At 36.9% G+C, this 15,915-nt stretch overlaps 2 protein-coding genes across 2 annotated transcripts; both read left to right on the top strand.

Annotated features, from left to right (window-relative positions):
- Positions 1-2,311: 2,311 nt before the first annotated feature.
- LOC109102270 (mediator of RNA polymerase II transcription subunit 7-like) lies at positions 2,312-3,720 on the top strand. Its single transcript, XM_042770216.1, has 2 exons — positions 2,312-2,472; positions 2,776-3,720. The coding sequence occupies exon 2, from the start codon at positions 2,785-2,787 to the stop codon at positions 3,511-3,513; it is 729 nt and encodes a 242-aa protein (XP_042626150.1). The 5' UTR covers positions 2,312-2,472; positions 2,776-2,784; the 3' UTR covers positions 3,514-3,720.
- A 1,766-nt stretch (positions 3,721-5,486) lies between these two features.
- On the top strand, positions 5,487-15,393 carry LOC109102264 (LON peptidase N-terminal domain and RING finger protein 1-like). The gene is made up of 12 exons (XM_042770215.1): positions 5,487-6,293; positions 8,982-9,100; positions 9,733-9,855; positions 10,025-10,195; positions 10,299-10,428; positions 10,678-10,753; positions 11,270-11,384; positions 11,580-11,701; positions 11,939-12,097; positions 12,318-12,480; positions 14,080-14,229; positions 14,339-15,393. The coding sequence occupies exons 1-12, from the start codon at positions 5,996-5,998 to the stop codon at positions 14,486-14,488; spliced, it is 1,776 nt and encodes a 591-aa protein (XP_042626149.1). The 5' UTR covers positions 5,487-5,995; the 3' UTR covers positions 14,489-15,393.
- Positions 15,394-15,915: the final 522 nt, after the last annotated feature.

Raw genomic sequence — 15,915 nt, 5'->3', positions numbered from 1 at the left:
TCAATTAAACCATAGCCTTTTGATGTGTAAGATATCTTAATTTTCATGTATATTTGTTGATGTTTTTTTCACCGGAGCACCACCTGAGTCTTCTCCTCCTGTCCCGTTTCCTTTCCTTCCCGCGGTAGGCCTACTCGTCACTGTTGTAGGTTGCCAAGTTAAAGGAAAAAAATGGTTTGAAACTTGTATGTGTCAATTGTGTGAGAAGGATGCGTTTCATACAAGATCTGGCAACTGGGCAACCTTGGAATTTGTTGTCGTGATTCATGTAGCCTAATGAGGTTTGGGCCACACAAATTATGGGAGTTTTACCGGAGGCGAATATAGCAAACATATAAAATACGCCCAGTGGTATTTTTTATATAGAAATATTAAAAATACGGGAAAATATTTAAACGGGATGATAGCGGGATAGAATGGTAAAATACGGGAGAATCCCGGGAAAAAACGGGAGGGACATGTTAACCTAAAGCTGCGTTCCAGACAGACAACTTGGATATAATAACTATAATACAATACAATATTATATTATATTTATCTCATATCAGGATCATATTATATATTATACTTTACATAATAATATATAATATACTTTATATACTTACATATTATGTTAAAAATGTTAGACTGAATGCACTCTAAGTCGCTTTGGATAAAAGCGTCTGCTAAATGCATACATTTATTTAAATTTATTTATTTATATACAGTGTAGAGAAAGAGAGATAGACGTTATTTCCGGGTCCAGTACATAGCTGGTTTTCATGCACTTCAGCAAGTCATTGACATATTTTCCCCCCAATCTTTGAAGCATTTTCTACATTACTTCTTTTATTCGTTTTTTTTCAGTCATTTAATTTAGATGTATTTCTGTTTTTTTTCTGCCCCTTTTAATTATTTTATTTATAAATTAATAAAAAAATAAAGAAAACGAGTCATGAAGTGTACAATAAAGTACAGTCAAATCCTTATATTATAATCACAATGCACTTGAATCAAGTTAAAGGTGTAATCTGCTGATTGTCATGCAGGTGAACGCATAGGCTAACTCTGTCTTCTTACGATGCACTTAGGGCTTTACGATTACTCCAGAGCACTCGTAGATCTACGGTGATTCTCAAGTGCTACTTAAGTTACGATGCTTTTGGGAAACAGACCGTAATATTAAGATCAGTCGTACGATCGTTTTTACGAACTTCTTAGGCTTACGAATCTTTTGGGAAACGCACACCTGATCAATTCGTACAGGTAAACTATTGCACAGCCTGGCTCTCGGAACATCGAGAAGCACATGATTGGATGACCTCAGTGCTTTAAAAGGAGTGTGGACTGGACATGTATAAGCTCTGATAAATAAGCAGGCGCCAACCACTTTAAAATCTTAAAAAAAAAAAAAAAAAAAAAAAAAAAAAAATCTTAACAGCGTGACAAATCTTTTTCATCACCATAATGGATAGATGTCTAAAATAATATGCGCTCTCTCTCTCTCTCTCTCTCTCTCTCTCTCTCTCTCTCTCTCTCTATATATATATATATATATATAAAATAGAAAATAAGGAGAAGCCTAAAACCTAATGCCAGCCCACTCTGAGCTATGAGATGGTAAAAAAAAGCCTGGCCCTAGGGGCCTAAAAAATAAATTAAAAAAAGCCCAGGCTCTGCCACGGTACGGGTTGTGTCGAGCCATTCATTAGTCTGATTGTTTGATGAAAATAAAATATGAAATGTAGTTGCAATAAAACGGGTTAAGAATCCCTACAACTGCAGCAGCAGAGGACTAGTATTCTACCGCGCAGAACTGCAGAAGAACAGATGACAGCACGGTTTGATCTTTGGCTGACCAATCAGCAGAAAGGGGCGTTTAACTCCCGCCCACGTGTAGAAATCGAATTTTCAAGCTGTTTATTCATTTTTCTATCCCTGAATGAAAAACGAAAAATTAAGCCGAATTCTTGTTTTTCGTTTTTCGCAAAAAAAGAAAAAAAAAGAAAAAGGCACAGTTTTCCCATTTTCTACTCTCAATATTAAATTAAAAATCAAATGACCAAAAGATACACGGACCCAAAACTCACAGGGTATGAGATCATACAATGTAATTTTTCTCTCATTAACGCCAAGACACTATTAATTTTTTTATTTTTTTAAAAACTAAATTTAAAAAATATGTAGGCTATTTCCTATATTTTGTTATATTTAGTTCATTTTCCTCTTTTCTTTTTTTTTTTTTTTTTGAGGCTTATCTATTTATCAAACGTCATTGAATACGCTTGTTTAGGACCCGCCTTAATCTGTCTTTGGCCAATGACATACCTCGTTGCTAAGGGACTGTGCGCCAATGCAATCCATTCATCTTTAGACCTGAAGAAATCGCGAATCGAGACCGACATGCAAAAGGACTTGGTCGCTTTGCTTATGTTTACTGAAAATCTGTTTACGTAGCTGAAAGTGCTTTTTTCAGTAAAGCCAGCAGTTTCAGTAAGTATTTTCTTAAATACTAACGTAGAGCGATGAGTCTCGTAAAGTCAAGCGCATCATTCGGTGAACCGTAGCATTTAGCTTGTAAATTGTTAGCTCTTTCTAAACCAGTATTGTTGATCAACTAAGTTAAGTCATGTTTTCTTTTACTGCATTTCCAAAGCCCTCCAATTGTTTGTTGTGATTATTATTATTTTGTAGAATGTATCCCCAAGAAATGCGATTATTTATTAACAAATAATAGCATTATTGAATAATGTTACTGGTTAATTTAACCAATATATTTGATCTTTTCTTGACTAGATTTCCAAAATGGGGGAGCCACAGCAGGTCAGTGCTCTCCCACCGCCTCCAATGCAGTACATCAAGGAGTACACGGATGAAAATGTGCGAAAGGGACTGGCCCCCAAACCCCCTCCTCCTATTCGAGACAGTTACATGATGTTTGGCAATCAGTTCCAATGCGATGACCTCATTATTCGACCACTGGAGAGCCAAGGCATTGAGCGCCTTCACCCTATGCAGTTCGACCACAAAAGAGAGCTGAAGAAACTAAATATGTCCATCTTGGTCAACTTTCTGGACCTTCTGGACATCCTCATCAAAAGCCCAGGCAGCATTAAGCGAGAGGAGAAGCTGGAGGACTTGAAACTCCTTTTTGTCCACATGCATCACCTCATCAACGAGTACCGTCCCCACCAGGCCAGGGAGACGCTACGGGTCATGATGGAGGTTCAGAAGAGACAGAGGCTGGAGACGGCTGAACGCTTCCAGAAGCATCTGGAGCGGGTGGTGGAGATGATCCAAGGGTGTCTTGCCTCACTGCCTGATGATTTGCCACAACCCAGCAGCTCCAGCGTGGGAGAGGCTGGTGGCGCAACGTCATCTGGAGACTTCAGACTGAAAACCGAGCCTAGGGATGTAGATGAGACGGGTGTTAGCTGCATGGTTGCACAAACGGACAAAAACGTGCCCAGTAAGAAGGACAAAGTGTGGGATAAGGATGCTGCAATGTGCAGTATTATTGATGAGATGACATAAGCTGTCCAAAGATATATATTTTTTTTAATGTTATTCAGGAAATATCAGTTCTTCAACTTTGTTACCAAACTTGGAATAGGCAGTCAACAAGCAGAACAACACACCTGCAGACATTTTTACTGTTTAACAATGAAGCCAGATTACACAGTCGATGAAGCAGAACTATGTGTGTAAAATAATAAAAGTCTACTGGTCTTTGCATTTTCATATCTCTCACTGTATTTTTGTCATATAATTAAAACAGGCACATTGTAAAGTATAAAATACAGTTTTCAACCAGATTTCATAAACTTGTTGGATGCGTACGCCCATTTGTGTGTGTGTGTGTGTGTATATATATATATATATATATATATATATATATATTTACGTGTGTATGTATGTATGTGTGTATATATATATATATATATATATATATATATATATATATATATATATATATATATATATATATATATATATATATATATATATATATATATATATATATATATATATATATATATATATATATATATATATAAATATTGTCGTATAATTAACCTCCGCTCAAGTGTTTTTTATGTAAAGAATAAGCTTAAACCTTAAAACTTTAATCAAACTACTGGTAAATAACCTGTTCCCCAGCCTTACAATAGGTAATTACAAAAATGTTGTGTCATGTGATGTTAGGTTATTTAGCCATTCTCAGCGTCACACATTTATATGATGCAGATTGGTTGGAGGAAATGCAAACTTATAAAACCTTTACTGTACTTATGCAATCTTGTGTAAGTCAACTTTGTTACCAAACTTGGAATAGGCAGTCAACAAGCAGAACAACACACCTACATTTTTACTGTTTAACAATGAAGCCAGATTACACAGTCGATGAAGCAGAACTATGTGTTTAAAATAATAAAGGTCTACTGGTCTTTTCATTTTCCTATCTCTCACTGTATTTTTGTCATATAATTAAAACAGGCACATTGTAAAGTGTAAAATACAGTTTACAACCAGATTTCATAAACTTGTTGGATGCGTACGCCCACTTGTGTGTGTGTGTGTGTGTGTATATATATATATATATATATATATATATATATATATATATATATAGTCATATAATTAACCTCTGCTCAGTTGGTTTTTTTTATGTAAAGAATAAGCTTAAACCTTAATGATTTCATCAAACTACTGGTAAATAACCTGTTCCCCAGCCTTACAATAGATAATTACAAAAATGTTGTGTCATGTGATGTTGTTAGGTTATTTAGTCATTCTCAGCGTCACACATTTCTATGATGCAGATTGGTTGGAGGAAATGCAAACTTATAAAACCTTTACTGTACTTATGCAATCTTGTGTAAGTGAACTTTAGTCTAATGGGTGACAAACATTTGAACTAAATAATACTTGTATCCTTGGCAAGTATTCACAAAGCCTCTGTATTTGCAGTGTCATCTTAATAAGCTGTTGTAAAGTTTTTTTGCTGACCAATATGCCACTAATCATCTTTACTATAACATACGTGAGCACATGCTACAAAGCAATTGTACTAAGATTTATGTAACTTTAGTAAACTAAGGTTACTTTATGTTAAAGAATACTAGAAAAAAATATGTATCATGTTTAATTAATATTAACACAATCTAATTCCTCGTGGTTTGTGGCTATGGCTGTAGTATTAGTGACCCCGAATGTAGAATCTAGGAAAGCTATAGGATGCTTTTTAATACCTAAAGCAAAACTTCTTCCTACGTGCGTTAAATGCTGAAATACACAAGAGAAACGCAAGAAAGCAATTCGTTATAATTAGCATAATTATTAAACACCCATATCTCCACGGCACAGTTTGCTCCGTAGGCGTCTGTCGTTAAAGTAGTGCGCGAGATTCCCTGTTATGAAACGCGGCGTTTGCTGTTTCACAACAGGGCGGAACGCGGAGCGCGGAGCCAATGGGAAGCACCACAACGCATCACGTGTTTTTTTTATTTATGTAACGTAATGTGTCAGAAGCGAACCCAGCATAATCTGCATGCTACACTAGAAAAATGTTGGTCTTGCGAGCTTAAAACAGAGATCCATCGGTTGCTTTTTATTTTGTCCTTGCACTGCGTTGATGGAGTTCGGAGGAGTCGCGCTGATCGGACTGAAGCGGAGCGAACCAATTCATTATGCACAACAAGGGAAAACGTTACTCTCACAACAAAGACTGAGATATGATTGACAATGGATAATCATACGCATCAAATCGACTGTCATACATATAAAAGTCAGTTGGAGAGGGAGTCCTAAAGCATGCTCTTGGCACAATTTCGCAGAAATTGTCATCGGCCTTTGGAAGCTTATAAAAGCAGCGATCACGAAATGAGATAGGACAGAGCTGTTCAACTACCCATGTCGTTTAACTTTTTTAACATGTCACCTTTCGTGCTAAAGGATCGAGCTGTGTAACTTTTGAGAAAAGGCATCAGCTGTGACACCAGGTGAAGAGTCGAGCATGGATCTGCTGGAGTGTCCGATCTGTCTGTTCCTCATGTGCGAGCCAGTGACCATGAGCTGCGGTCACTCTTTCTGCAGGAGATGCATGGGAGCCTTCCTGCCCTCGCGATGCCCCACATGCAAAGAACGATTAAAACAGAGAGATGCGAAAAATATAAAAAACAACGTGTTACTCTTCAGCGTCATTGAGAAATGTTGTCCCGAAGAGACTAAAATGAAATGCCACATTCAAGAGAAACTGAAAACGAGCGAGTTTACAGAAGCGCTACGTATTGCTGATGAAGGGATCGAAATGGGTAAGGATGCAAACGCCAGGGGAACTGACCTTATGCAACCACGCTGGTGTTTATATACAACGAGGAACGTTTAGGGTCCCGTTTCGGTTATGCATGCAGATGCAGATGCTCGGACTTTAGCTGTGTCTCAAAACTAAGGTTGAAAACTGATAATCGATTCTGTTAATTTTTACAAAAAGAATACAGCAACAGAGTGATTTTTATTTTTATTATGTTTAGTTCTTGCACGGTGCTCAAACGTGCGTTCGAAACATACAGTACGACTAATGTTGTTGAACGAATCATTCTAATGAGCCGATTGTTTTTTTTGTGAGTCAAACATACAGCACACGAAGGTAGTCAAAATACAGAACTAATGACTCGTATGAGCCGATTCTTTTTATGAATCAAAACATAGCTACAGCACGAATCAATATCAAAAGAATGATTCCATTTGAATGAACCAAAACATTTCACTCACTGAACTCACTGTCTGGCTCGAGAGAGAAAAAAAAAGTTACTGTAGTGATTTGTTCATATGACAAAGTGTAAATACACTTCAATAGACATACACCATTAATCAGTATTTTATGAAAAATGTTTCAATTTTTTGTTCCAGTATTTTTATTTAGTGTATAGTTAGTGTCTGTAATTGCACTTCATTTATACCACCTCTAAAATGTACACACATTTTGGTGCATAATAGCATTTTTGGTGCATAAGTGCGCTAGGTGACATGGAACTTACCTAGTTAGTGCTGTCTAGATAGGGAGCTCAGTAGATTTTAAGGCAACTAACAAGTTAAATCAAAACAAACTATAACCTTTCTTGTATATTTTTTATAACCCATAATAATAATTGCCACTTGCCTTTTATAGGACATTTTTGACAGCACACTTCATTCTGCAAAACTAGGCCAATGAGTTTGTGAACCTCACACTAATGAAAAAAAAAAGGAATGCATTCAATGTAATGACAAACTCCAGAAATATTATGATTTGAATGACATTTTAATAAGTAGCTGTATAAGTAATATTGTATATCAACCATGTGAGTTCATGTCATCACTGTGGAAAATGCATCAGAGAGATGATGTAATGAATATACTTAATGCATGTTTTGAATCAGATCAATCTTTTACAGCCTGTAAACACAGGTAGGTAGAAATAATGAAAGCCATATGCAGCAGGAGTTTGAAATCTTTGAAATATTTGCCCTAGATTGCAGCATTTTAACACAGCGTGGGTTTGTTGAAGACTGTTCGATATTGTCTTTGTGATCCACCTACTCTCACACAAGTGAGCGGAGAGCCATGGTTGTTGAAAGCAACAGTGATTTCATAATCTCAGGTCTCCTAAAGGGTTAATGAGCAGCAGAAAAAGTGTGTTAAAACATGTTGTGAGTGGTTAATGTCACTAACAGACAGAAGCCAAGGGTAAATAAGGCTAAGAAAGCACCTCTAGGGCACACATTGGTGAAATAACAACCCCTCCAAGGTAAAAAATCTACACAGAGGAGACATAGAACATATTGTAAGATGCTCAAATGTAGTTGTGGAGAATCGGGTGCAATTAATGTATCCCGTGACAGTATGAGCTAACACAGTTTGATAATATTGTAAGTTTCTTCTCTTGTAGATATAGCATTACTCTTAACAGCAACAGTACCATTTGCCATTTAGTGAATTACGTATCATTTTACAGCCACTGAGTGACTGCAATTATCTGTCTAGTAACATAAACCTCCGAGGCCAAACCGAGATGTCTGTCAACTCATTGAATCCAATTAGAGGCTGTTTCCTGTACACTCAGCAATCTGCCCCACATATATTTGCCTGTTGTGTAACCAAGGATCCTATGACATAATCTAGTTTTGTATTGGTAACAACCTGGTTATTTCATCTGTCAAAGTGCACATGTAAGTGACGTAAATGCAACTTGCATTTTTCCCCTCTTTATATAATAGAAACGTTGGATTTCCAGTCATTGTTGTCAGATCCCTTTGTAGTTGTGTTTGATTAATCTTAGATTAATGCATGCTCATCCACCTTTTCCTTTGTGTATTTTGTAGCAGGTGAACTACATCAGTTGCATCTGATTTTTATGCATCAGGCATTTTCTTTTTCTTCTTTTTGGATTATGCTATTAGATGGTCATGTAATGCCATCCAAGTGGTATAGAGTACATTAGTGCTCCCCTACTTTTTTTTTTTTTTTTTTTAAAGCTGTGTTGGTTCCCGGAATTGTTTTTTCCATTCATTTTTACCAATTTAAAAAGTCTTTGTTAAAGCGTTATATGCCACACTCTTAAAAATAAAGGATAGAAAATGGGTTTTTCACAGTGATGTCATAAAAGAACAATTTCCTATGCCCTCAAAATACTAGATCGTTTTAAAAATAAGTTCAAATAAATAAAAGAATATACCAAACCTCGGAAATCACATCAGGTTTATAAGCTATCATTAAAAATCAATTCAAGTGTGGAGAAAATAAATAACTATGTTAACCAGAAGTTAACTATGCACTAATACACAGTGTTCCCTGAAGGTGTTGGGAGGAATGCTTTTGCAGAGTGCTGCTATTCACAGAGTGATAATGTGCATTTAAGTTGGCCTTTTTGTTTATACACATTTAAAATGAGCAAAACAGATAAAGCCTGTGTCTGAAATAAGACTGAGGATCACACTGTCCATCTTTTCATGTATCTACAGTCCCTGAAGATGTGAGTCTGAAAGTGTGGCGAGCTGAGGCCTGCATGGGCCTCCGTCGCTTTTCTGATGCCCTCCGTGACCTGGATGACCTGTGCTGTGTGCGACCCAACTGGACCGAGGTGAGGGCCGTCTTTGCTGACTGTGCTGATTATTTAGTATATATACGGACAAGACATTTTTTTAGGAGTAGTGGTAACATTATGAAAATCTGTATCAATTTCACATTTGAATCCAGGGTTATTGCTTTTCATTTTTGCCATTTATTCTGCATACTTGCACTAGATCTCTAAAATGTCTGTGCTTTCTCATTGCATAATATTACGGAAATGACTGACAGTTTTGCAGTTATGCAATATCTGTTGGTATGGCTAGAGCACATTGTGGGATTTGACATTATTCTCACAGATTTCTGAAGGATCACGTGACACTGAAGACTGGAGTAAAGATGCTGAAAAATTTGGCTTTACCATCAAAGGAATAAATTATATATTCAAATATATTCAAATAGAAAACAGTTATTTTAAATTGTAATAATATTACTGTTTTTTTTGCATAAGAGACTCATATTTTACATCTTACCGATCCCAAGCTGGTACATACTGGCACAATAAAGCACTGCTGAAAACTTTATGTAAAACAGTAGATTTACTTTATACCTGAGGATTTTGCTATTGTGTTTATTAAATATTATATTTAATCAAGTAAATAGGGTTACCTGTTAAAATTTGTGGATGAATTCTGTGTTTTGTAGGGTTTCTTTCGTAAAGGGAACGTGCTTCTTGAAATGGGCAGACGGACAGAAGCCCTCATCCAGTTTTACCGTTGCCTGAAGCAGCAGTCTGATTTTGCCCCTGCAAAAAATCAGATTAAGAAGGTGAGTTTTCAGAAATCCGGTATGATGAACAAAGCATTTTCTGGAGATAGAAGAATACCTTTTAGAATCATTTTGAGTGATTCAATACCAAAACATCCATACAGAGAGCATGTTTTGCTGAAAAACATAAACAAATGTCTCAAAGATACACTCACTGATTCGTCTGCAGATCTTAGAAGCAGAGGGCATGGCTGTACCAGAAGAAGTTCCACGGATGCTGCATGTTGTGTCTGAGTACTTGCAAGATCTCTGTCCTATCACCAGCTCTGTAAGCCCCTTGTGTCCAGATGCTCAGCGCTACTCCCACAACAATACCGCAGGTCAAAGTGATCCCGTGCAGGTGAGGTGTGCATACAGCACTTATGCTTTTAAAATGTAACATCGGTGAGCATCATTAGGAATAGTTTTTGCTTACTCTCGGGCTCTTTTCTGTTCTGTCCTAGAATGCAACTAAAGTGAAGCATGGCACCAGCAGCGAGTGCTGCCTGAGCCTATGTCAGGCCGTGTCCTTCCTCCCCACTGCTGAGGATGATGAGGAACTGATGATGAAGAGAGAAGAGAAACAGAACAGAGGTGAAGATATCACTTAATCACTACTAAAGAACAAATTTAATGCATTCACATTTGAACATGCACTTTGGATTTTGTAAGTTTTTTGTTCATTAGTAACAGGTAAACATAATGGCTTATACGTTTACATTATTATTAAATAGTTAATAATAATTATTATTAATAGACTCCAGCATTCTTGTTACCATACAATGGATAAACCACTGAAAATGACATCCATTCAAGCTTGATTTTGTTTGTTTGATTCTGTAGGTGTGTGCAGTGTGGCCAGAGAGTCCTGCCTCAGTGTTCTGACCGTGAGTGATTTTGAGTGCCCTCTCTGCATCAGGTCAGTGGACATTTATATTGTGTCCTGCTTCACTGCCATTGTTTCCTGCTACCAGACACTTTTATTTCCTTTAGTTTTGCTATGGTATTTAAATGCTAGATTACAGCCTATTTGAAGACACGATACTTTAAACTGGTGTAATTCAATAGGTTGTTTGCACATTACGTCATTGCTGTGGCGTGAAATGCAGCTGGAGGGCAGGAAGTGATTCTTCTGTATAGGAATCACTAGCAGAAACTCAAAATGCATATGTTTCGCATTGTTTATGGAGGCCCAAATCGGTTAAACCAAGAAACCACAAGGAGCTATCATGTATGGAAATGTTGTTGTTCAATAAGGGGGAAAAAGGCAAGAAATGAACAGGGGTCTTAACAGGGGTTTTAACAGTCTAGTATTACAGAGGACTTGTGTGAGCTTACTGTATATCACTTATTATATAAAAGTTGTGCATACAAAGATTTTTTTGGTAATTGCTCACTTCTTATATTTGATCCTGTCATGATTAATGAATTAAAGGTTATTCTATGAGCCGGTGACGACACCCTGTGGACACACATTCTGCAAAAACTGCATTGAGAGAAGTCTGGACCATAATCTACGCTGTCCACTTTGTAAACAACCACTGCAGGAGGTACTACTAAAACACAGACTTTTACAATAATTACATGTTTTTAACATTTAGAAGCATGTAGAAACATTTTGCCTTGGAGTAAACAAAAACCCAGTAGTCTAATCCTTCTAATGCAAGTCAATCACATTGTTTTCATTAAAAAAACTGAGCAAATCATGTTGCATAGAAGTCTCACCTCATTACTTCCTATTCCAGTATTTCAAAAACAGAAAGTACAACCCCACCGTGCTGCTGCATGAGATTATGTCCCGCCTCTTCCCCCAGCCGTTGGCTGAGAGGAAACAGGTGCATGAGGCGGAGATGGCAGAGCTCTCAAAGTGAGTGCCCTCTCAGAAATAACAAAAAACTGCGGTCCTGTCTATATATTGCAAGTTATAAATTACTATCAGCTGATATTCCTATGCTGCTGAACTCCAGTATCTGCATTGCTTTTCACAATGAAATGGGATAAAATGAGATGGTTGAAATGTCTAGTTTTAGCAGTCCAGAAACTGTTTGATTCTGGGAAAAGTTATGCAAAAGCAAAATTATTAATTGCCCTCTTTTATCTCTAGTTTGACTAAGGACATCCCGATCTTTGTGTGCACGGTGGCGTACCCTGGCATCCCATGTCCACTGCACATCTTTGAGCCTCGTTACCGTCTGATGATGCGGCGATGTATGGAGACGGGCACCAAAAAGTTTGGCATGTGCAGCTATGAGCACGGCAAAGGGTATACAAATAGGTTATATTAACTTGCATCCTTGCATCCTTACAGATTAACTTGCATCCTTACAGATTGCATCCTTACAGATTTTGTGTTATTAATTATAAATATATAAATATACACTAGCTTTCAAAAGTTTGGGGTTAGTAGTGTATATATGTGTATATCTATGGAATAAATATGGAATACCTTTCAAGTTTTTTGATCCCAGAATTTCCTGTCATAGCTTTGCAGATTATGGCTGCATGTTGGATATTTTGGATCTGGATTTGCTTCCTGATGGTCGCTCCTATGTGGATACAGTGGGAGGAAGTCGCTTCCGAGTGCTCAGGAGAGGACAGAGGGATGGCTACCACACTGCTGATATTGAGTACCTGGAGGACCATAAGGTCAGAGGTTACAGACTGCCATATCTCAAATTTCAGATCTAAGACCAAGAAAAATTATATTGGAAAAAGTCTTTATTGCAAGCAGTATTAAGGCACATACAGTCAGGCTGCATGGCATTCAAAATATTCAAAATCGAATCCGTATAACCAAATTATACAATGGTTCACTGCCTATAATGTAAATTAGATTGTGCTCATGGGGCTTTATTACATAAACATTTGAAATTCAAGAGTTCTATCTAATCTGTTTAGTAACCATGATGATTTTAGTTTGTTTGACCAGATCTTAACTTATCTTAAGATTAACTTACTAAGATTAGTTTATGATAGGAAGTTTCTATAATACAGTCTTTGATTGTAAATGAAATTGCACTTCTCGTCTTAAAGGTCACACAGTCCCTATCGTAATGGAGATCTGGCACGTTTAACTGAGATGTTTCCGGATGGCACACTTCCAATCTATAATTTATCTAATGCATGGCCTGCTATTTACATACTTCCTCTAAAATCTCAGTATAGTATTCTTCCAAAGCAAGCTGTGGTAGTAGTAAGCTTTTCCTGCCATATGAAATGCGACAATTGTATCCAAATGTCGAAGACAGTGGAAAGGTGGCTTAACTTCGCAATTCAGTACTACATAGTTTGCAGCCTTTGTAATGTGTTTTCAGCAATACATTTCTAACATTAATAATTGCCTTTACACGGACTTTAAACGTTTATTAATAGATTAAAGGGATAGTTCACCCAAAAATGAAAATCTGCTTACCCACACGCCGGCTGAAGAAGAGGCGAACGTGCTCAGGACAGTTCAGACAAAAAAATGAAACAAATACAAAAAATTATATAAATACTGTTCAGTTTCTTGCACAGACCGATTGTTTCGTGTCTTTACACATCAATGTATCGTCACGAGTTTAATTTGGTTTTGTTTGTGTATGTTTTTTTGACTCCAAAAGCTGTGATTCCCATTCACTTACATTATATGACTGACAGACTGCAACGGTTTGAGTTAAAAATCTTCATTTGTGTTCTACCGAAGAAACAAAGATAACATAAACAAAGATAACATAAAGATAACATAAAAAAAAAAACAAAGATAACATAAACATAAACATCAGATTTTTGGGTGAACTATCCCTTTAATGAAATGCTTTAGGCAACAGTGTGGCTTTTTTGCGCAGTCTGGCTTTCTGTTACATTTTCCCTATGGTTCTGTGTCTTAACTACCTAAATAAGATTGAGTCATGATTGAGCATTAAATGAAAAACATCTATTAAAGATTCATGAGAGAGAGTTATTACTGCTATCACAAGCCTGAGCCTGTGATGGATTGCTTATAATGACATTAAATACAAAACCTTTTGTTAGTACTGCAAATTGAATGTCAAGGAAATACTTAATGTTAATAAGTGTTAATTGCATGTGTATTCAGCAGACATTAGGAAGAGGAGCTTGTGATTAACTGCCTGTTAGTCAACAAATTCAAGCTCTTTTCGAACTCATGCATATTATGATTACATTATTTTATCCCCTGGTTGAAGTTGAGTGTGACAGTAAAACTCGTTTGTCCACCTAACATTTGCATGCATTTGGGATTAGGTTGAAGGTGCCGAGCTTGAATTACTGCAGCTACTCCATGACAGCGTGTATCAGCAGGCGAGGGAGTGGTACCACCGTCTGAACAGCCGCATTCAGGAGCAGATCACCCGGCAGTACGGCATCATGCCCGAGAAAGAGGACGACATTCAGGTCAGAGCCCACAGAATATTGCATTTATTAACAAAACCACCGATTTTAGTATTTTAGCATTTTAGTAGTAAATTCTTAATGAGAATGAATGTGTTTTTGTGCATTGCAGGCATCTGCTAATGGACCGGCCTGGTGCTGGTGGCTGCTGTCAGTGCTGCAGCTAGATCCAGCCTATCAGACCACCGTTCTGTCTCTGACATCCCTGAAGGACAGACTGGGTCATCTACGTATCGTACTAGAATACTTCTCTCAGAGCTAGGACGGACACACATTATGTGTCGTATCTCTGATCACATCACATGCATGCACCACGGAAGACAGGATTTGTTTTTTTTTTAATGTACATTTTAAATTCAACTGCAAGAGATTTGTTTGCTCTTGCCAAAATTTGATACTTTTTTTCTGATCATAATCCATACACAAGATCTCTTGTGCTTGGATAACACATTGGGCAGCTGTGATATGGGTTGGTTAAAAATGAGATGACCTGTACAGCTATTGAATTAATCTTTAGTAATTCTTACTTGAGTCGAGCACCAAATAGACAAGGACTCATTCTACACAGAACAGCTGTTTATTGGTTCATGCTGTTCGCTTCATTAAACATCATCAGAGTGGATGCCAAATGTTGCAGCTAGTTTTGCTGACATAAATTTGAGATGTTTCCAGTAGTACTGGACCCTGGCCAGGATTTTTTTTGTTTAAATGTGTAGCTCACATTTATGGCCGAGAGGGAAACAGTTGGCCAAAGAGATTGATGACTGAATAGGAACTCATTGATTATGCATGAATAAAATGCTGACTGCAGCCTCAAAATCCCACAATTCCAGGCGTAACTTTTAGTAGAATCAGAAATAATATTATCCTCAGTAACAGATGAGGAGTTCTATTAATATTGCAATACCAGTGGCACAGAATACACTACCTGAATGAAAGCTGCTAGCTGTGCTTGTTCCATTCGTAGTATTAAATGTGTTGCAAGCTTGCTGGCATGACAGTAGAGAGGAGAGAGGAAGGGATTCCTTTAGCTAAGGTACTCTACCATTAAAAAGTTTGGGCTCAGTAAGATTTTTGAAAGAAATGGACACTTTTATTTAGCAAAGATGCATTGAAATGATTAAAAGGGACAATAAATATTACAAAAGATTTCTATTTTAAACACTGTTCTTTTTAACTTTTTATTCATCAAAGAATACTGAAAAAAAATTATCTATAAACTGTTTTCGACATTGATAATGCTAAGAAATGTTTCTTGAGCACCAAATCAGCATATTAGAATGATATCTGAAGGATCATGTAACACTGAAGATTGGAGTAATATAAAAAATTCACCTATTTTAAAATATCAAAATATAGAAGTTATTTTCAATTTTAACAATATTTTACTCTATTATTATTATTATTATTTTTTTATAAAATAAATCCTTTCAGAAACATTTGAAAAAAATCTTAACCCTGAACATATGAATGGTAGTGTACAATATTCATAATCAAACGGCAGTTACGGGAGATGTTGTGAAGGTTTTAGCTATCTGGTTGATCATTATAGCTCTCTGAACCTCTTTGTGTCAGTCGTATTGGATTATTTCTGTGTGCTTGTGCCTTGTGATGGCCCTTAATCTGGATTCAGATATTTGGTTAAGGACTGCGGATTTGTGTTCCTTATTTTTCCTTTCTTCTGTTTCA

The sequence above is a fragment of the Cyprinus carpio genome, chromosome A14 (assembly GCF_018340385.1).
Source record: "Cyprinus carpio isolate SPL01 chromosome A14, ASM1834038v1, whole genome shotgun sequence".
Lineage (NCBI taxonomy): Eukaryota > Metazoa > Chordata > Actinopteri > Cypriniformes > Cyprinidae > Cyprinus > Cyprinus carpio.
The sequence above is the reverse complement of the archived record's forward strand: the minus strand, read 5'-3'. Positions and strand labels throughout refer to the sequence as shown.